Source organism: Pelodiscus sinensis, chromosome 4, assembly GCF_052426305.1.
Source record: "Pelodiscus sinensis isolate ZL-2025 chromosome 4, ASM5242630v1, whole genome shotgun sequence".
In the NCBI taxonomy this organism is placed as follows: Eukaryota; Metazoa; Chordata; order Testudines; family Trionychidae; genus Pelodiscus; species Pelodiscus sinensis.
Genome location: NC_143055.1, coordinates 99,226,087 through 99,248,708, shown reverse-complemented (window position 1 = coordinate 99,248,708; position 22,622 = coordinate 99,226,087). Strand labels below are relative to the sequence as shown.

At 38.7% G+C, this 22,622-nt stretch overlaps 1 protein-coding gene across 14 annotated transcripts in view; it reads left to right on the top strand.

The window, feature by feature from the left end:
• BLTP1 (bridge-like lipid transfer protein family member 1) overlaps positions 1–22,622 on the top strand; it is a 222,200-nt gene that overhangs the window by 14,191 nt on the left and 185,387 nt on the right. For all 14 annotated transcript variants that reach the window (XM_075929830.2, XM_075929833.2, XM_075929841.2 and 11 more), the window contains exons 2-7: positions 5,701–5,830; positions 8,725–8,841; positions 10,537–10,615; positions 11,314–11,378; positions 19,872–20,058; positions 22,149–22,230. In XM_075929830.2, coding sequence (XP_075785945.2) covers positions 5,734–5,830; positions 8,725–8,841; positions 10,537–10,615; positions 11,314–11,378; positions 19,872–20,058; positions 22,149–22,230 — 627 coding nt within the window. In that variant the 5' untranslated portion in view covers positions 5,701–5,733. The remainder of the gene's footprint in view (positions 1–5,700; positions 5,831–8,724; positions 8,842–10,536; positions 10,616–11,313; positions 11,379–19,871; positions 20,059–22,148; positions 22,231–22,622) is intronic.

Below are 22,622 nucleotides of genomic sequence, written 5' to 3'. Positions count from 1 at the left end.
TTCCAGTTGGATTACAGTAAAGTGTTTTATATGGAATTACCCTTGAAAAATACACCAAAGCTTAAACTATATCTTGTCTTGTAGTTCTTATTGTGAAGAGCATATTACATCTGTGCTCTGTAGACTTGACTGGCTACCAGTTGTTCTGAGTGCCTTTATAGGCTCTCTGATTTCAGTATGGTTATGGAGTATTTCAATCTGACAATTGGAATCGGGTGGGACGGGTTATGATGGAAGATCCATCTTATTAAATGCAGTTGGAACCTATATTGAGGAACATGTTTTGCTCCATCAATCTGAAAAGTCCATTTGAACATCAGGGGACATTTCAAGACTTACATTAAGTTTAAATATGACGGTTTGAATAGTTTTGAGCTAGTGAAGTCTGTTTTAGTAAATGAAGGTAGGTTCATATGAAATTAATCAAAAATTAAATATTGAATTTGTGGAGATAGTTGTACCAGTGCAGTCAAAATGTTGTATAGAGCTTTTCTGTCAAAATAATCAGGGGAGAGGGCAAAAGCAGAGAGATCACTATTCAGGGTTTCCTTCACCATAGTGAGCAGACAGTTTCAGTCTCCAGAAGCCATAGAACTCTCAGAATCCACACCGGTCTTGGACTTTCTGAATACCAAAAGCATGGGACAGCTAGTGCAGCCCACCACCTGACTGTACCATTGAGGTATAATTCTGTTAAGAATTACTGTAATGAACTACCTTGGAATAGTGTGGTTGTGAACTTGAATCATTGACTAAATGATACAATGTATATGTTTAATTAATGTTTTGTAAATATTTTAATTTGAGAAAACATTTGAATAAAAAATAAGTTCTGGCTTGATATAGGGACTGTGATGCAGTGTAGAAACTCCACACTAGATCCAAAAAAGTTAAAGAGCATCTCTGGGCCCACATGACTTTGTGAAGCCACACTCACAGAGGATGCTCTAGCTAAAGGTGACCTTAAAAGGAGACAGATGGCTCTGAAAGTGGTTGACAAGGCAGGGAGAAGGTCCTGTCCTGAAAACTCTTGAGGAACAGAGTTGCTCAAACCTTCTCCTAGAGAAGAGGAGTCAGATTGAAATTCAATGAGCACTTGATTTTGTTATTATTTCAGGACAGACATATAGTCTTGGGACAACAGAGTGATTGGTAGGAAAGTGGCCCTGGATGTGCAGGAGTGTCCTGAAGAGGCTCTTGGGTGTTGGACATGTAATAACATGGCTAGGGTCCAGGTCCCCTACCAAACCATCTTCTCCATTAAGAAGGACACAAAACCCCTTATATTCTAGACTGTCCCCAGTGGGAAGGGGAGGAAGGATAAATACCTTTCAAAATCAGTTCCTGGAGTCGGATACTCCTAGGGAGTGTCACTGAGCCCCTATCTTTCTAAGTTCACTGCAGTACTGGTGAGACATGATTAAGATGGCTAACACTAGAGGGTTGATTCTACCTCCAAAAAAGAAAGCTAGACAACAGATGTGAAGGTGGTCTGGGGTAGAGAGACAAGAGTAGAGACTTGGCAACTAAAGGCCTTGGCCCCTGACCATAAGGCAATGCTTCTTCCAGTGAGAATTGGCTATTATAAATGCACAGTATAAAAAACATGCAAGAAGGAAGTTTCGGTGAAAAGTTAAAATGTAGGGAGTGTGACTTTGTTTTGAAAGCACTTTCATTTTGGCTGTGTAAATTTAATATCTGATAGTTCTTTCCCACATAATTACAGTAATGAAAACAGTTTCCAATTGTACTTACATAATATAAGTATTATAATTGACCAAACATATCCGTCATCATCTTCTTAGTGTATATATCTTAGAAATGTGTGTGTGTCTCTCCATCTGTCTGAGAGTCCATTTTTTCAAGAACTCCTTCTAAACGATAAGCGCTAGGACAGGGGTGGGCAATAATTTTTGATGGGGGAGCACTCCAAGATTTTTGGAAGTGGTCAAGGGCTGCACTTTCTGGGATATTAATGGAGGAATTCCAGGGTCTGGGATGCAGGTTGGATGCAGAAGGGAACTTGGGGTAAGGGATTGGGGTTCAGGAGGGAGAATGTGGTCTGTCTGGGAGGGAGTTTGGGTGAAGGAGGTAGTTTTTGACCTATGGCAGGGGATTGGAATGCAGGGTTTTGGGGTGTGACATAGGATAGGAGGGGATTGTGATCTGAGGCAGGAGATTGGTGTGCCAGATCTGGGAGGGGGTATGGGTGCAGGAGGGGAAGAGGGTTTGAGTATGTGGAAGAGAGGCAAAGAGTTGGGGAAGGGAGGAGCTGGGGTGGCAGAGGAAGGCTCTGGCTGAGAGGCGCTTACCAGCAGGAACCTGAGGCAGACTGTCTGCTGCAGGCTGCTCGCTGCTCCACATCGCCTCTGCTCTGGGCATGAGAAGCAGGGTGGGGGGAGGAGAAGGGAGGAAAAAGTCCTCCTATACTGCCCTTGTTCTCATCCAAAATTCTCAGCTCCTCTTGACCGGAAACTGAGAGATTGGCCAATGAGAGCTAAGAGATTTTGTTGGGAGCAGGAACAGCATGAGAAGTCTCCCTCTTCCCTCTCTAGCCATCTGCAGTGGAGAACAGCTGACTTTTTAAACCACAAGCTGTTTTTTGTCTAAGGGTTCTGGCGAGGTGGCTGCGGATTGGATCTGGTGGCTTGGCAGGCTGGATCCGGCTCTCTGGCAGCCTCTTACCACCCCTGAGTTAGGACCACTGAATTTGGTATGCAGCTTCCTTTCCCTAAGTTAAAGCAAGGTTATAGTTTGGTTGTGCCAGGACAATGGGATGTGCCTGGAATTTGATTGTGTCTCATAAAATGGAAAGGAAATGGTCTGGAAGAAGGGACAGTTACACTGTAGAATGACTATGGGGGGCAACAAGGGGCAAGAGATGGGGACCGGAACATCTATAACCCTACTGGGCCAGCAAAGGGTAGGAATTGAGAAAAGGACAGCTGTTTACTATATATTTCATAGACTGTGTTTGTCTGTGCATCTATTTCCTCAGCTAGGGAACATGTTACCCCTCCTCTGGCTGTGCCTGCTGCAGTGGCCTTGTACAGGTGTTTCTCATCTTGTTCCAAGCTTCAGTGGTAAGAGAAGGCTTGGGTTGTCCTTTCTTCCTGTGGTAGCCTGCGTACCAAACCCCTCATGTGCTGCCCCACCTCACAACAATGATTTAAATGAAGAAAAATAAAATTTGAATTAAGGACCTGAGCAATGCCAGGTAAATCTTGCAGTGATGAGTACTGGTGAAGAAGGTGCAGCCACTATCATACTATCATGATGAGGTGTAGAATTATTTCTATAGCTCAGTGTTTTTTTATGAGGCAATAAGCACTATAATGCCATATAGTTTGGGGTTTTTTTCAGTTTGACCTTATTACCTTTTTTCAGTTTGGGAAGTGTTTCAAGTATTAGGGTAACAATTCAAATCTGAATTGCCCACAAAGCCAGGGAGAAGTCATTGCTATTTACCTGTTCATGGAGTGTGGGTAAGGCTACTGCAGCAGCAGCCCTTGTCTGTGCCAGCTCTGGCCACTGTGGACAGGGGCTGCTGCCGGAGCAGCTTGTGTTCACAGCAGCTGGGGCTGGCCATGGACAGGGGCTGCTACCAAAGAAGTCTCTGCCTGTAGACAACCTGGGCTGCCGTGAACAGGGCTTCCTGAACCCAATGTGAGCTGGGACTGAGCACTGGTGTTGGACCGCCACGCCTCTGCGTTTTAAATGTAGTAAGAGCTGCCTGGCACATTTAAAATGCAGAGCTGCAGCGATCGCGGCTCCATCCTGGCTCATACTGGTCCAGGAACCTACCCCTGCTGCCGCTCTGCAGTGTAAATGTAGTAGGAGCTGGGCTGCCTGCCCATCCTGCTCCTACATTTAAATTGCAGAGCCACAATAGGAATAGCTATTGGACTGGCGCGAGCCAGGACAGAGTACCTTCCCTTATCGACTGATGCTGTAGTTGATACAAATTGGATCAACTACACAATTAATCAATTACCCACCTCTTAACATCCTTATTACCTTTTAGAAACGGAGGAAAAAAGTGAAGGAAGAATTAGTATTCTCTTCATGGCTGCCTGGCATATCTTCCTTGGGGGAAAAAAAAAGGATTACAGGCTTGATATTTTTTTAAAACACCGAGTGTTCAGTTGTATATATAATATAGAAAGTAATCATGGAATGGGTGTGAAAATGGTCAGATATGCTCTTAATTTATGCTCATAGATTTTGGTGCACCTGCCTTTTTGGCAGTCAAACTCTGGGTTTCTGTTTGAATTTAAGAACATATAAAGAAACTTAAATTTAAAACTTGAAATTATGTAACATGATTAGGGGTTTGGAACGGGTCCCATATGAGGAGAGGCTAAAGAGACTGGGACTTTTCAGTTTAGAAAAGAGGAGACTGAGGGGGGATATGATAGAGGTCTATAAAATCATGAGTGGTGTGGAGAGGGCTGATAAAGAAAAGTTATTTATTAGTTCCCTAAATAGAAGAACTAGAGGACACCAAATGAAATTAATGGGTAGCCGGTTTAAAACTAATAAAAGGAAGTTCTTCTTCACACAGCGTGTTGTCAACCTGTGGAACTCCTTGCCAGAGGAGGCTGTGAAGGCTAGGACTATAATAGAGTTTAAAGAGAAGCTGGATAAATTCATGGAGGTTAGGTCCATAAAAGGCTATTAGCCAGGGGATAAAATGGTGTCCTTGGCCTCTGTTTGTCAGAGGCTGGAGAGGGATGGCAGGAGACAAATCGCTTGATCATTGTCTTCGGTCCACCCTCTCTGGAGCACCTGGTGCTGGCCACTGTCGGTAGACAGGATACTGGGCTAGATGGACCTTTGGTCTGACCCAGTACGGCTGTTCTTATGTAACTTATGTAACTTATGTTTCTGAACAATTATTATTATTGTATGCTTTATTCTTAATTGGTGCCTTGAGGTACAGTGCTGAAAGCTGATCTTTTAAATTCATCTGAGGAGTTTGGTAATCCCTGTGAAACATGCAGCCTGTGTCTTAAATCTGCTCTGTAAGCAACACTTTGTAGACGTGAATTTTCTGTGTGTAAATGTGAAAGGTGTAGTCTTTTATCCACATTTTCTTATGATACTTTTTGTTGTGGGTTAACTAATTTAGCAGATATTAGTTGCCTTTACATTATGGAAGGATTATAACTGAATACATGTTTTGTGATGTGACTTGCACTTTTTTATAAACTTGTTAGCTAGTAGTTCGGTCTTCAGTCTTGCAACTCTGGGAGTAGAACATAATTTATGACATGAACTACGATTTCCATTTTGGCAGGGGTGGTGTATGCTCAGGATGTATACTCATTGTAGCAGGAAAAAACCACTTTGTATTGCTCAGCAGTGACTCCTGAGCAGGCACTGGAGTGGCTGAAAGGATAGGCAGGAATCATGATAAAGGGAATATATTTTGGTCTTCTGATGCAAAAGTTTTTGAAGTAATCTTGGATGACTTCCTTCCTAATCCTCAGAAAATAGGTACATGGAAAAGTTGAGTCAACTTTACAAATCTTGTATGAGATTGGTTTGCCTAGTATGGGATAGAGTATGAATGTGAGATTCTGTCTTCTGGCTGTGTGAGAGCTAAACCCGTATGAGTTCTTTAACATAGTTTTGTTTGGCAACTTTTTGATAGTTTTGCAGTGCTATATTATTCAATTTGGGATCTTTCTCTTTCAGCCCTTCAGACATTGATACAACAATAATCTAGCAATGGATCAAAGAAAAAATGACAGTTTTGTCCCAAGTATCTCACAGTTGGAAAACTTCTTGACAGAACACGACTCTAATGTTGTTTGGCTATTAGTTGGTAAGTTGAATATATTCTGTTTTTGTTAAATATTTTTGTGACTCCATTAAACATAGTTTCCTAGATAAATGGATCCGTATATAGCATTTCTTACCCAGAAAGGATCCCAAAACATTTGCAAACAGGAATCCCTTCATTTACCATGCAGCTATTTAACAGAACCTAGCAACAGTACTACACCATTTAAGAAGGAAACAATTACTTTCAATTTAAAACCTCAGGGAACTGGACTTGGTCACGAAGGTTAACTCTGCTACTTTCCTCCACCCTATGCTGCCAACTCCCAGCCCAACTTGCGTGGGACTAGAAGTGGCGTCTCTACACAGAGGCATGGTGGGGCTGGAGCAGCCCTCAGGCCGCAGGGAGCTGCTGCCCAATACCAGTTATGGGGTAACTGGTTTACTGGTTACCCCTTAACATCCCTAGTGCAGAATGTGTGTATGTGTCTGTCACATAATACAGTGCACATATACCAGGTATGTGGCTCAAGCACAGGGCAGTTTTGTTCTGGGATAGGGTGTGTTATGCAGGTTACTCAAATGAATGACAATAAAGGCTTTATCACATCAAACCAAAATGGGAGTAGAGTTCACTAAATCCAACTCTGGAAGATTGATCACGGCAGCAGCGATCTTCTGCAGAGTGAAGGCATGCAGCTAATAAGGTAGAAATTGCAGAGGTGCAGTAATAGTCATTATGAAAGTTGCATACTGACAAATTAATACAGACCTTCCACTTCATATTAATATTTTACATTTAAATCTATCATTTAAAGCAGTGTTTCTTAAACTTTTTAAGACTTGAGGCAAACCAAAACAATAATTTTTTTTTAATAGGGAACACCAAAGATTTTTTTGTGGGGGGGGGGCAGGGGAACCCCAGGGAAAAGTTATTGAGCAAAAAAAAAAAGGCTTGCCCCTTTAAGGGTGGCCATTTTGAATTCTGTTCTCTCCGTGGCACACCTCCAACTGCTTCGTGGAACACACTTTAAGAAACGCTGATGTAAAGGCTTCAAACTGCTTTATAACCAATATTTGTTTTGTGTTACACAATTATTACATTTCTTGATAGAGAATGTTGCTTGGAATTAGACTTGAACAGTTTCAGCATTTGGGGACAGTTGCAATTAGAAGTTCAGTTCTTATGTGTCTGATTTATGTAAATTAGCATTTTGTTCAGCAATTATAATGAAGGTTAGTAGCAGTTGGTTCCCATTTACTCATGAACTGTGTTTCTGTGAACTTGATGTAGTTGTGGAACCCAGGTGCTGCCATATTTTCCATCTTGAAGTGATTTCCATTTATATACAGGGTTTACAGTTGGTTCAATGGCTCTTAACACCTTCATTATAAAATTGTTCCAGCTCCACTAAAACTCGGTGCAAATGATGGTTAGGTTATTTTCAGTATTTTTTCAATTTGATATTCCTTAATGTTAGGCTTATCTTTTTGATTGTAAGAAATTAAGTTGGCAGGTGAAGGGGAATACATTTACAGATTTAAAGTAATTTTGAAAACTGATTTAAAGAAAGCTTCCCAAATTTGTCTGTTGAAAAAACTAAACATTGGCTTCAGAAAGTCTGATATTCAGATCCTCAAAGCCCTTGTTCAGCTGCTGCCTAATCCTTTAGGTGCCTACTTGCCTACCTAAAAATCTGCCAATTAGTACATGTTGGCTCTCCCTTGTCTGGCACCTTTGGGACCTGACCCATCCCGAAGGAGAGAATTTGCCAGATATGGGGAAGTCCCTGCCATTGGTCCCCCAGGATGCTCCCCTTCCCTGCAGCTGGCTCTGTTCCTGCCGCACTGTCACTGGATCCAGCCTGCAGGGCTTGGACTTGGGCTTTTGCAAGGTGTGGACCATTGTTAGTAAACCTGGGCATACTAAAATTTCACAATAACTGAACAAAAAATAGAGACTTAGCCTATATGCAATTAGTATTTACAAACAAATTAATCTAAAGATGTATTCCACCTAAAGAGTTGTCAGTAATTTTCAAAGAGGCGTGTTAAGCAATGCTTTTTAAATAACTTGTTAACTTTAAGTGACCAGGTCTTGTATTTTGTGTTTGCTTGTGTGTATGGTGGTAGTGAATGAAATTTAAAATATTATTTTGAAGTCAGATAACAATTACTTAAAACTATACAATAAATCAATTAGAGCTGAGTGAAATGCCAGTTAAAACTAGTCCATCCCCTAGCAGCCTGGGATAGTTCCTTTCAGATCAACTATTCTGGAAACTTTGTGAACCATTTTGATGAGAAATAGGTTACTTGATTTTAATCAACTAATGTGTAAACTACTTCTGGGAGTAGAAGACCTAAATTTATTTTGATTGGCATATTTCTAATTAGATTGAAATTTCCATTATTTTTTCCATCAAATTCTAATTTTAAACTGCTGATAAAAATGAGAGGTATTGGCCAATCCACTGATTCTTATACGCATGAAGTATTACCATGTGAAAAATTGCTGGGCTGAGATGTAAAGGCTAAAAATCATTGAGATGATGATGTGTTGAATCAGGGGCAATTGTAACTTGTCTGGGACACATTTTCTCATTTTGGTTTCTACTTAGTTGTGGATATGGCCTTGTTTAGAGAAAACCATAAAATCTAATGTTTTGTTTGGTTTGTGGGAAATAGCAGCCAATTAGAGGGTGATACTTTTCTGCTGTTGGCCAAATATTGTGTGATAGTTGGAGTAAAGAGAGAAGGGCAATAGAGAATCTATACATTTGCTTCCCCCCTGTGTTAAAAGCCCACATTAATTACAAACACATTTTTTATGGGTTGAGAAGAGAGAGGCACTGTTGTACACAAAATGCTTTTATCTGGGTCACACAAGTGTAACTTTAATACAAACTGAAACAAATCTGTTAATCTTTTCAACAGCTACAATCTTGTCTTGTGGATGGATTATCTACCTAACTTACTACAATTCCAGGAATGTTGGACTTATTTTAACATTGGTTTTGAACAGATTATATAAACATGGCTACATCCATATTGGTAAGTTGTGGTTACTATAATATGTCTACGTGTGACTCTAATAAATATCTTTGGGTAATATTTTGTGCTTGATCCTAGCATGACTTATTAAAAACTCCAGGTACATCTTAAGTTTTTCTGTTCACTAAAATAGCCAAAATAGTTGATTTCAGGAAAAAAAACAAGCATTTGACACACAATTCCAGGATGATTCTTAATATAGATTAAAAAAAACCCCCATGTCCTAATAAATTCCTGTTTTGAAATTTCTCATTATTTTATGGTTAATTCAAATTGATTACAAATATTATAAAACCCAAAGGTACAATGTTTTTGTTAAAGAAATCATGTTAACTTTTACTATTATCTCCCCCCCCCCCCTTTTTTTTTTCAAAATTGTACATCATAATGCCCATTCTTCCAACTAAAGAAAATTGGCTTGGGGCTCCCCAGTACACCTTGTGACTCAATAAGATAAATTATTGCTTACTGACATGATTTTTTTTCTTTTTCTCACCCTTGGGGCTGAGTGCACTGACTCTGTAATGCAGCTAGCTACTGTAAATCCAGAGCAAAGGAATATAGTGGAATCTCAAATTGTGACTGTATCGTGGTACATTGCTTTACTAATAAACTGGAGGACTAGCTAATTGTTAATTCTTATTGGGACAGTAATATTTAAAAGTCATTCTGGTAAAGAGCTTTGTCAAAATCCATTAACTCTCCTTTATTTTTTAAATGTAAAAACATTTTATGTGATAAACCAGGTCAGTACAAATCATTTGTGTAGTCGCTCAAATTACATATATATGATGCTGAGTCATGGAAGACTGTATCCTACAGCCTGATTCTGATTGTCCTTTTAATTTTCAATCTCCTTTCCAATCTCCCAGGCCTCCTTGTCTCTGGTGCCTAGAATTACTTCTCTTTTTAGTTTTGGACTTGTTCTACAGATATATAGAAAGAAAATAGAAGATAGAAAAATTGTGTTAATTTGCTGTTGCTTCAAGGAATCTGAGATGCAAAAATTCCAAATCCATGTCCAAATCCAACACTGTTTATGAGCTGTAATGACTGCATCACTTGTTGGGTGAAGTATTTGATATGTATAACGTATTTAAAAGAGAAACTATATTCAGTAAAAGCAACTGGAAGTAGCTACCCAAAGTATGTGCTGTTTCACAATCAATAATATCATGGATATTGGATCTCACGGTTTCTTGACTAACTCTGATTGATTTGTTGATGCCATTGTAGCATCGAAAACCTTATTTGTATTTATTCTACATAACTTTTTGTTTCTAAGCAATGTTAAAAAGGATTGGGGAGAATATATGACTCATCACCACCCTGCCTTTTTGCAAAGAAAGTAAGCCATGTTGATGTGTTTACTTGTTAACTCCTCTCTCCCCCAAATGTTCAAGTCTCCACATGAGAATGACAAGCTTAAAGGGCTAGTCCTGAAGACTGCTAGGTTTACTACCACCAGATGTTGTGTATTTTATGGTGAATTGTAACTAACTTGAGACATCCTACAGATGTTTGGTATTTTAAAACATCCTGAGTTCTCTGTGCTCTCAAAAAATTGTCTGTAAGGGCAAAAATCCAGGCACCAAGAATTGTCAATAAACCTGTTACAAGAATCAGTTGTTCTATTTTAGAAAAAGAAATTAAGCCACAGGCAAAAGCCTTACAAGAAATCTTTCTTTTAAATAGGTTCCTTTTCATTCTCTGTCCTGTCCGGAAAAGTCATGGTTCGTGAAATCTATTACATTACAGAAGACATGTCTATCAGGTATTTCTTTGTAAAAGAATTACTGTTTAAAGAGTGATGATTCTTTAAAATATTTAAAATATTTGTCTTTCCTGTTGATAAGTTCACATTAAATAAAGAAGATCTTTAACATGAAACTTATTCTCATTGGTAGATATGTTGCCAAAATGGTTTTATCTTACAATTGTATGACCTCTATTGATCCTTTTACCAGTGCTTTTGAATTGTAAATTGAAGAGTTCCAATGTGAGATGAACCTAGTAAAAATTGATTGTATTAAGAGAATGCTTTTCAGACTTTAAGGGCAAATTCTATTCCCTAATGTCTTTTACTTCCTTGCACTATTTACCTAAGTTTTATGAAACTGTAAAAAGTAAAACTAAAGTCCAAATTCTGTTAAAATATTTGACATACCCATTTTAGCCAAGAATCTCATACTTAATTTTTTCATAAATGTTAATAATAACATGAAATGTGTGAAGAAGAAAACAAACGAGAGCCTCTGAAACTGTTGGGTGTGAGATTTCTTTAGTTACACTATTGCATCTTCAAAACAAATATAGGGCATTAGTTATTTGGATCTATTATTGCAATGCTGTTCATACAATTTTAAGAAGAGAATTTTCTATAATATTTAAGGCGGTTTTTCAAGCAGCTATGCATAAAAGATCTATAATCCATGTTCTTATATTCCTATTTATTTAATTTGTCCAATTTAGAATCCAAGATGGTTTTATTATATTTCGCTGGTGGAAAATGTACAATCCAAAGCAGAAACAACATGGTAAGTTTATTCATAATGTTTCAAAATGAAATGAATTTGAGTTTTAGAAATATGATCTCTTAGCATTAATTGTTTGTCACTGGCTTTCCCCCTCCCCCAAAGTATGTAAATTTACTATAGAAAGGGAGTGTCTCTAGAATAGATCAATGTGAGACAAATAAGTGCTGGTAAGAAAACTTACACTGTAGTTACTTCTCTAATACCAGATCTGAGGACAAGCAGGGAACCTCTGCTGTATGGGTGCTCATCTGACTCCCTTCCAAGTATTAAATTGACTGTAAAAAGTAGAAAGGAGAAAAAGTTGTTGCATTTCTTTGAGATGTTAGCAAGTTTTGTAAGTTTATAATACAGGTTAAACCTTGTGGTTTGGTGCCCTTGGGACGTGAGTGGTTCCAAACAAGGGAGTTTGCTGAACTAGGGGAGGTTAGGTGTCCAGGCTCTCCCGGGGCTTCCCTACTGGCTGCTGACTTGGGAGAAACCAGAGGCCTAATTTTCCCCAGCCTACCTGCCTACTTCTGCTGCCCCCAGCCTGCTTGTGGGCTTCTGCTCCCGAGGTTCCCTGGCTGTGCGTGGTGTGGCAGCCACTCCAGGGGCTTTCTACCCCCAGGTCATTGGTCCTTCAGGCTTCCGCTGACCAGACGGGCTCTGCTCCCAGCTGCTCTTAACCTCTGAGGCCAGGGCTCTCTGATCTAGCAACATCTGTGGTCCTACCAGACCACGGATGTTGCTGGTCCACAGAGTCCCAGAAGAGAGAGGTTCAACCTGTAGTATTAAAGTCAAGTTATCCTTTCTGTAAAAGCAAATGACTTTTTGCAACAGTAAGTCAATGCTATAGTTTACTGAATGTATATGTATGACACATACAAGATATGGTGTGGGTAGGAGGAACTGGTTAATGAAAAGAGTGATGTGAACACTGTGTATTTTTTATTAGAATTGTACTTGCAAACCACTAAAATAGACTGTCGAGGTCAAGGGTTTAAGGAATAATTATATCTCTTTTTTACTTAAACAATCTTAACCATTAAGTGCTGTGATTAAACTATGACAGGTGCTAATGAATATTTTCTTAAGAACTTATTCTAATTTTCACTTTTTCTAGCATATATAGGAGGACAGAAAAACACAATACAAAGCATTATTAAAGCTAACACAATAAAAGAAAACAATTTATTGTAACACACGTTAACTTTTTGGACACCTATTGAAATTATCATAATTTACCAAAATGCATCTATAAAAGATTCAGTAAGCCATCAGGACTGAAGTATACATTGGAGTAGGGTCTATGTCTGCTTTTATAAAGTGCTGTATAAAATATGCTTTAATAGGAGTAAATATTGGTAACATAATTTACAGTAAAACTCCGGTTGTCCGGCATCCAGTGGTCCGGCATTCCTGCCAATCCAGCACCACCTGGAACCTGGAAGTGCTCCAGGCAGCTGGACAATTGGATCTGCTTTACCCTGGGCTTCCCCGAGTCAGCCGCTGGTCAGTTTCTGCAGCAGCTGACTTGGGGACACCTGGGGCAGAGCAGCTGGGGTGCCGCCACTCCCCCATCCCGCCCACCCTACCCCAGGCCCTTCATAGCCCCTGCTTCCGATAGTCCGGTATATTTGATAATCCGGCACCCCCTGGGTCCTAAAGGTGCCGGATTATCGGAAGTTTACTGTACTAACCTTTCCTTCCCAATTAATTTTCTCCTATCACTACTTCTAAGAGGGAGCATTCTTTCAATCTGTTACTTTCAAAAGGAAAGACTTGTCATAATTATCAAGTGTATAACTATTTGATATTTATTATTTTTAGATTTTATTGTATAAATACGTTAAGGTTTGTGAGTTTTATTTTAAACCCTTTTGGTATGACTTGCCTACTACCGTGCAGAGATATGAGTGTGCATTGTGTTAGGTACATCAAACCAATGTTAAATGAATTTCTGAGAAGACGCCAAGTGCCTTTTAATGATACCTTCATCAATGATTACTTTATGCTGGTATTGCCCTTTGGAAGTAGTTACTGCATTTTTTTATCCACATTCATGGCTTGGGATATGAATATATGGTCCTGCTGTTACCTGAAATACAGAGTCAGAAGTCCATTGTCTAAGGGGACACATCTCTTTTGGGGGAGAAATACTCTTTTTTTTATCACCTATCAATTACCCCCTGAATGTAGTCAGGAGTTGTAAATGTGTGATCATCCTAACTGCTCTGGGTTACTAGACACCGATACAATTCCTAGTTGTATTGGAGGTAGTAAGTAGGTGAATCTACCACTGTAAAGAAGGTCTCATCATATCTGATCCAGAAAACTACATGTTGGACCTTCCTCATCCAGCACCTGAATAGTTCTGAAGCAGACAGTTTGCCAGACCAGGAGAGGTCAGAGTTGTTCTGATGGCCATCAGCCGTGCTGTGGGCTCCACCTTTGTCTGTTATGGCACATGGCCATTACTCCCGCCCCCCCCCCCCCCCCCGGGCCACTGGGGTTGCACCTTCCCATACAGCTGGGGCTCCTGACTGCAGCTTCCTGGTCCTGGCACCCCTGTTGGACCTGGGTTCCCCTGCCGCTGATCCAGACGGGAACTCCCTGGCTGCCATCAGACCTCTTGAGATGGCTTGGCCACTGCCAGCTCCTCTGGCACTGGCCCCGCTGCAGCTGACCCGCCAGCCCTCCTGCTGCTGGGCTCCCAGGGGCCCCAGACCATGGCTGTTGCCGAACTAGAGAGTCCCAGATTTTGGAGGTGCAATCTGTTGCACAATCCTCTGTGTCATGAGTTTAGGCTCTCTTAAACCTGCTTCCACCCCCTTCAGTTAAGTCACTTGCTGACTTTCCCAATTGCGGAAAGGATAGCGATGAATGGAAATAGATTTTAAACAATTATTAATGATTATTGTTTATTTTAAACATGAGGAGGAATATCTCTCCTGTAACTGATTAATTGTTACAGTATTACCAGTCCCTCATAGTTGATCACCTGAATAGGTGTGATGATATGATTAAGTCATCATTAGTTATATAAAAACATTTGTTTTGATTAAGCTCTGAGGAAGCCAGAACCCTTTTTATTGTCTTACTTTCAATTGAAATTGATAAAAGGATGTGATGTAGTGTTCATTCCTCTTTAAGAATATGATACTCAAAAATGTTTCATATTTCTTAGATTCTTGCTCTAAAAATAATTTAGAGCAAAGACTACTGATGTTTGGAAAAGAGCACAAAACGTCTTCCTTCACATTTGGAAAAAATGAAACAAAATCCTTTAAAAATAGTTACCTATTGTCAGCCCCCTTTTATAGAAAGGAATTATATTTCTACTTGTTCAATTAATGATGTCTAATGGCTAGCTCAAGGAATGTATTAGCTATACAATTATTTTTCTATATTTCTTGATAATGTAGAGGTTTTCTGAAGATCTTCCATGTGAGTTCAATTTTTTGTGCATGATTTATTTGAACCTCTGTGATTTGCTGCTGCTAATAAACTTCTGATGAAGCATATTATATTTCCTTATTGTGTAAAACCTAAGTAAATACAATAACTCTACTTCTTAAAATAAAATAAAATACTTCTTGAAAAAGTGTAGGAAATCACTTAAGTTAAGGGTGGAGGTGGGAATAAAGAATGGCTTTTATTTGTAGATAAATATATAACTGTTGTGGATGGAAGTAATGGTTAGGGAACAAAAGCTATTTAATACAGAGATTTGAACTGCAGTTTTCCTCAGTCCATTATTTAGACAAATAGACCAAATGTTAATTTAGAACAGCTCGGGTCTCTTGAGTAAATATGTAATGGGGACAGTTTTTTTTGTCGCAGCTAAGTAATTAGGGGGAAATTTTGTGTTTTTATGTAATTAGCTCATGCTGTTACATAATTAGGTCAAGCAGAATTCAGTCAAGGCATGCCACTCAAATGTTCTATATGGAATCATATAATCTTGTTTTTAACTGAGAGTCAATTCCATATTACAGACTAATGTTCTGTAGTTTTTAAGTGGTCCCGATTGTCCAGATATTTGAATTTGTTCCTGTGAAATTTAGTGCTTGTGTAACCCATACACCTAGTGTGGTTTGCTGACCAATGCAGTGGCACCTAGACCGCGGCAACAGCTAAGATCAAGAGACCTCTACAGCATGGGCTAGGAGCCAGCTGACTTTTAGTTCAGAGGGTAGAGGTTTCTGTATTCGGCCTCAGAAGTCCCAGGTTCAAATCTGCCCCATGGCGGTTAGACTTGCTTAATTAAATTTAGTATCCAAAATTGCTAGGTGTTTTACAAGAAGCTTACAACCCACTGTTTAGAATTCAGTGAGGCTGACAAGGGAGGCAGGAATGGATGAAAAAAAACAAGTTGCAGCAAATGATAATGTGGTTTAGGCATGTGCATAATTAATGGTTCAATATGTGTTTATTATATAAAGATGGAGAAATAGACTGGTGTGTACAATAGAACAGAACTTCATTAAGTGTGATTGTTGGCCAGTTGTAGCGGTTGGAAGCTTATCTAGAGGTGTGTTTATCCAACAAAGAGGTGCAAAAAGATAGTGACACTGCTATCCTTCTCATACTTTGTGTCCACCTAGAAGGATCTCTTTCAGAAGGTAGAACACAAGTCTATCTTCATGGCTGATGCAGTCCTTTATGTCACTGCTGAAAATGCCATACAGTGTTGCTATTTAAGTTCTTTTGTGGTGATGTGTTAGCTATCTTGGGACTATTGAATTTTCTTACTTTTGCCCTGAGAAGCTATAAGATTAGTAATCGCTTTTGGTTATTCTTGTCTATATTCACCGTTGGATAATAATCTGGGGTAAAATGCTCTGGGATAAGTTTGTACAGCGTTTACATAATCAAGAACTAATCCTGTAATTAATTGGGTAAAGTTCTAGCATCATATCTGTTTTATTGGTTTTTTTTAAAGGTTTTATGACTGTTGCATTTCATATGTTAACAGATCAAGGTGGTGTTTCAACAACTAGAAAATGGTCTGGAAGTTGGATTTTATTCTTGGGTCTGCCAGGCTAAATCTAGACAGCAGGGCTATTTTGGGCTACCGAAAGTATCTCGAAATAGCAGTTCCGCGTCTTTAAACATGCCTGTTGTTTCAAAATATATATGTTACATAAAATATATTTCAAAATAACAAGCACACTATTCCAATGTGCTTGTATCCCCTGTAGCGCAAATTGTGTAGCTTATTTCAAGGTAAGGGTGCTGTGTAGATGCACCCCCACTAATTTGCTATATAACCTTGGGCAAGTCATATACTTTGTGCCCTTTTCTAACAGTCCGATATAATTGCCTTTCTCATAGTAGTGGTATGTTCAGTTAGCATTTGTAGAATGCGTTGGGATCTGTCAGTGAAGGACTATGCAGGTATAAAGTATTACTTAGAAAGGATTTAAAATCTGTACACTTTCAATATTTCAGAAACTTCAGCTAAACTTAAAATTTTTAAGTATTATCATTTTACACATTCATTATATCATTTCCCCCCTGTAATTTAAAGATACATTCAAAAACTGGGTTTAGGTGAAGTGGGTTTTGCCCATAAAAGCTCATGATTGATATATGTATAAAATGTATGTATGTTAGTCTCTAAGGTGCTACAGGTTGGGGGCAGAGGTTTAAGTTACAAACTAACACAGCTACTCCTCTGAGACTTTTTTCTTATGTGTTGCTCTTGCTTCTAGCGTCATTATTTCCCTTAATTGTTTGTCTTTGTTCTGTCTTAAAAATTAGAGCTCTAAAGAATTTTACCTTTTATAAAATGGAGAAGTTCCAGGCCTTTGGATGTTTTTTTTTTCTTGGCCAAGTCAATTGATTTATATAAAAATTATCTTTGGTGATTTCTCTCAATTTAATAATCATTATAAATACATGTCTCAGGTAGTGTAAAGATGCTCACTATGTGACAGGTTAACAAACTGTTAAAATCAGAACTTTGTTTATATTGTTCTATGATGTTTTTTAAAACCAAAGCTTACTCCTATAATTATTATTCTATATTTTGTTTACATGCAAGGATTTGTAAACCTATTAATATTTCCTAATAAATACATAGTTAAAAATTATCTTTGATAAGATTGGATTTGCTCTTGTAAGGCCTAAAATTTCTCTCTGGTGCTGCAATGACTTAGTGCCACTACTAGTACCAACAGTAAAAGTTCCTATGCAAATCATAGAATCATAGAATACTAGGACTGGAAGGGACCTCGAGAATTCATCGAGTCCTGTTCCCTGCCCTCATGGCAGGTCCCAATACTGTCTAGACAATCCCTGATAGACATTTATCTAACCTATTATTAAATATCTCCAGTGATGGAGATTCCATAACCTCCATAGGCAATTTATTCCACTGTTTAACCACCCTGACAGCTGGAAATTTTTCCTAATGTCCAATCTAAACCTCCCCTGCTGCACTTTAAGCCCATTGCTTCTTGCTCTATTCTCAGAGGCCAGGAAAAACAATTTTTCTCCCTCTTCCTTGTGACACCCTTTTAGATACCTGAAAACCGCTATTGTCCCTTCTCAATCTTCTCTTTTCCAAACTAAACAAGCCCAATTCTTTCAGTCTTCCTTCATAGGTCATGTTCTCGAGACCTTTAATTATTCTTGCTGCTCTTCTCTGGACCTTCTCCAATTTCTCCACATCTTTCTTGAAATGTGGTGCCCAGAACTGGACACAATACTCCAACTCGAGGCCTAAGCAGTGCAGAGTAGAGCGGAAGAATTACTTCTTGTGTCTTGCTCACAACACACCTGTTAATGCATCCAAGAATCAGGTTTGCTTTTTTTGCAGCAGCATCACGCTGTTGACTCATATTTAGCTTGTAGGCCACTATAACCCCTACATCCTTTTCTGCTGTACTCCATCCTAGACAGTCGCTTCCCATTCTGTACGTGTGAAACTGATTGTTCCTTCCTAAGTGGAGCACTTTGCATTTGTCCTTATTAAACTTCATCCTGTTTACCTCAGACCATTTCTCCAATTTCTCCAGATCATTTTGAATTATGACTCTATCCCCCAAAGCAGTTGCAACCCCTCCTAGCTTGGTATCATCTGCAGACTTAATAAGCATACTCTCTATGCCAATATCTAAATCGTTGATGAAGGTATTGAACAGAACCGGTCCCAAAACAGACACCTGCGGAAACCCCACTTGTTATACCTTTCCAGCAGGATTGTGAACCGTTAATAACTACTCTCTGAGAGAGGTTATCCAGCCAGTTATGCCCCCACCTTATAGTAGCCCCATCTAAGTTGTATTTGCGTAGTTTATTGATAAGACTATCATGTGCGTATCAAATAATATATAGTAACCAACTGCCATTTTAATCAACACGTTGCCTGAAGCTACCCTCAACAGATTAGAGTATATGGTTAAAATACCAGTGGCTTTTATGGTAATACTTCCTCTGAGGGTTACCATAGTAAGAAACAGTAAGGGAGGAAAAAGCTACTGTATTACTCCCAACATGCTTGGAGAGAGAAGAACGGGGGCAGATAATACACATTAACAGCACAGGTGGACCCCAAGCCTCCAAACTTTCCACATCACTTTAAATAAGTTGCATGTGATCTGCAAATCACTATATATCCTGCTTTTGTATGTGGGAATAAATGTGCATTGCCATTTGCTATCCCTTCAACTTAACAGCTTTTTATGAATTGGAGCCCATGAAATGAAAATTAGTTGACAAAATTTTATATTGGAAGCATGTGATAAGAGCATGATAATCCGAAGGCCTTCCAGGCTAAAGCGATCTGTTTCACCAGAGAGTTGCAGATCATACTCTGCAGAAGTATAAATGAAAATTTCTATTCTCTTTTCAGTTATTGACATCTGCTGCAGTAGCCAATGTTGGTGCCATTTTTGTGTTGACTTTTTTCTTCTAGGTACTGGAGTGAAACTGTAAATGTAGTTTCTGTAAGTCACTGAATGTGTTATAAACTTTTGAGCCACATGTGAGTCAAAATATTGAGGAGGGAAATAATGTTCTGAATCATGCTTAGAAAAGAAGAAATTACTTGTAATTGCATATCATATTTAGTTTGCTTATTGCATAATTCGGTGAAGTATCACCATTGAAAGTAATATTAAAATGTGCATATTTAAAGTTGAAAATTGAGATATGATTTCTTCCACTTTGTAATGACTAATTTAGTAACCTACATACCCTATCTATTTAATGCAAATTTATAATTTTTCCCTATAATAGTGTGGCAAATATCAAAATACTGTTAACTGATTAAAAACTGAATCAAGGTCCTTTTAGCATATTAAACAATTTTGTGAAGAAGTTTTTGTTGTGCATTTACTGGATTTGTCTTTTACATCTGTTTAATATATTATTCAGTAATTGTTTCTGTCATGTACAGTTCATTTTCCAAACTATGAATGAACATTAGAAAAATGTGCTTGCATTATGAAGAGGAATTTTGAATAGAATCAGATTTTTTTTTTCTTTTCCTCATGTACCTTATAGATCCAAAAGCAGAAACTAGACTATATATTATGGTGAATGACTTTGAATTTCATGTGTACAACCGCTCTGCCCTTTATGGACAACTTCAGGAATTATTTGGTCTGGATCCAACAATAATTCCACCAAAGAAAGAGGATGAAAAAGCGCAAGAAAATGGAAGAGACACAACACATTCCAATCTTGAAAGGTAAAATATTACATCCTCACTTTGGTGTTTAGTGAATGTTTGTCTAAATCAAAATTCTGCCACCCCTTTGAATTTCAGTTCATCACCATTTGTTTGGAAGAGGCCAACCGAAGAAATGCAAGGTGGTGTTGGGCAAGAAAAAATTGTTTGTTTGTTTGTTTGGGATTATGCAGAGTACTGGCCCTGATCAGCATAAAAAGGTTTTATTCTTGAATTTGACAAATCCAATGTTTGAACTGAACATACATGTATAAGATCAAGATTGTACAGGTTTTAGATGGTATTTCAGGTAAACTGGGTCAATTTCAGGGTGGGTTCTGAAGAGAACTTAACCTTTGAATTTGACTTTGTGTTCCATAGAGTGCTAGTGAAGAGAAAAAGTACTGGGGTAACGTACTTTCACCAGCTTGTGTTTATTAAGCAAATGGATTGTTCTATTGTGAAGATATTTTTGTCTGATTTCATACAGGTAGTAGGGATGTGAACGAGTAGTCAAATAGACGATTAACCAATAACGCTAGGTTTATCGGTTAATCTTCTCAATTACTTGCATATTCCTCTCCCCTTGCTGGTTCTGTATTAAAGGCAGGAAGGTGGGGGGAAGCAGGCGGGGAGCCAGTGCTGGGGGAAGCCGGCTTAAAAGCCGGTTCCCCCAAGCACTGGCTCTGCGGTGCTGTTTGCTCCCCCATCCCTGTGCTGCTGGCTCTATCAGAGGAAGGCCATACAAGGGTGTGACAAAGAAAGACAGTTACATCAGCTGAAACCACCCACATGTAAATGGAATTCTCAGCTGGCCAGAACCAGCTGCTTTCTGGTTCTTAGCACTTAGCACAAGAATGGCAATTTGTAGGAAAGACTCTGACCCTATAAATTAATATCAAGTCTACCCAGACGTTGATGCAGGGTCTCGGACAGTAGAATTTCTGCCCTGGAATTGAGGTGTCAACCTCTCCTCTGTAGAGTTTCCTTGTGCAGAGAAGGCCCCAAAGTAGGTAGCATATTCTCCAAGGCAGCTTCTGTGGATGGAGTTCCTATGCAGTCAATATTGCACCTCAATATTGGTGCACAGGACAAAACTCAGTCTGCTCATGGATGGAAAATCTTAGAGGGAACACTGCTTGTAATTGGTGGTAGTTGATTCCCATTTCTTCATGGAAAGGATGAGGTAGAGTGTATATATAAGGTCATCTCCAGGCCTAGATCCTGGTGGCACAATTGAGCCCTAAGTATAAAACAGCTTACATATGACAGGTCTTAGCTGCCTGAAAATTTTCAGTTTAGCATTAAAGTTCTTAAGTTTTGTTTTAGCAAGCTGAATATAGGAGCGTTTTTGATAACTAATAGATGAAATATGTCTTTTAAAATGAGCACTTCCTTTTTCATGGATGTTGCCATTCTCATTATGTATTTCTAAATTGTAAAATTACTCTCATTTAGGATTTGCATCATTAAAAGGCAGAAGGGGGAAAGGAGAATTTATAAGATGGCTCAAACTGGATAACACAGAGGGCACTAATTCTCCAGAAAAGGCTGTGTACAAATGTAGTTGAAATTTGAGAAACCCTTTAAAACTAACACAAAAGAATGTCCACATCTGTTGGCCTTTTCTTTCAGTTTGGAATAGCTAGAACTACTGCAGTACAAGGCAGTTCCAGGAGATTAATGGCATGAGTATCTGAAGAGGGCTATTAACTCTTCCTAGTCAGTCACATTTTTTTAAGCAGTGCTGTTCTAAGGTCATTATGCCTATATGAAAAATCTGACAGCCAGTACATCACAATATCTCGTACAGTGACTGCTGTGTTAAAAGTAATGAGAAAAATCTGTTCCTTGCTGCTTCATTTTGACTGTCCTTAAAGTTGTCTGTAACCGTTAAAAACTGATATCATAGGTTTGATCTTCCTTTTAGATACACGGGAAGTTATTGTTGAATGTCTTGTAAAATTGACTACTGTACGCATTTGTGAAATCATTGCATCTTTTAATGAGACATCTAGTGACGACCATCTAAGTAGGATGACCAAGACTGACTCGTGAAAGCTTTGCTTCTCATTTTTCTTGAGTATGTCCATTTTTTCTTTTTCTTTTAGTGTTAAAGTAAAAACAGAATCACAAGACCCTTCCTCATCATGGAGATCCCTTATTCCTGTAATCAAAGTTAATGTTAGCACGGTAAGTGAAATATTTCCCATTTGGTCTCCTTAATAAATAAATGCCTTTAAGTTGAGGAAACTTTACAATTCTCTTACTGTTGTGACTTTACCATTACCAACATTTAATTCTTTATTTCTAACATGCTTTTATTTGAATTGTGAAGGTAGTTTCAAATGGCTTTATTTTTTTATCACAAATTCTACTACCCTTATGAAAGTCTGGATTTTCAGCCACAGTAACCTGGATTTTTGTGTGACTTTTTTTTTTAACTTGTGAGACTAACAAATTAAGTAGGTGTCTTATTTTATACTGACATTCTTTATTTGCATTCCATTTTAATATAGCTAATAGCATCTTGTTGATTGTTTTTTTTTAATCAGTGGATTTTTATGGTGCCAGGTGAACTTAGA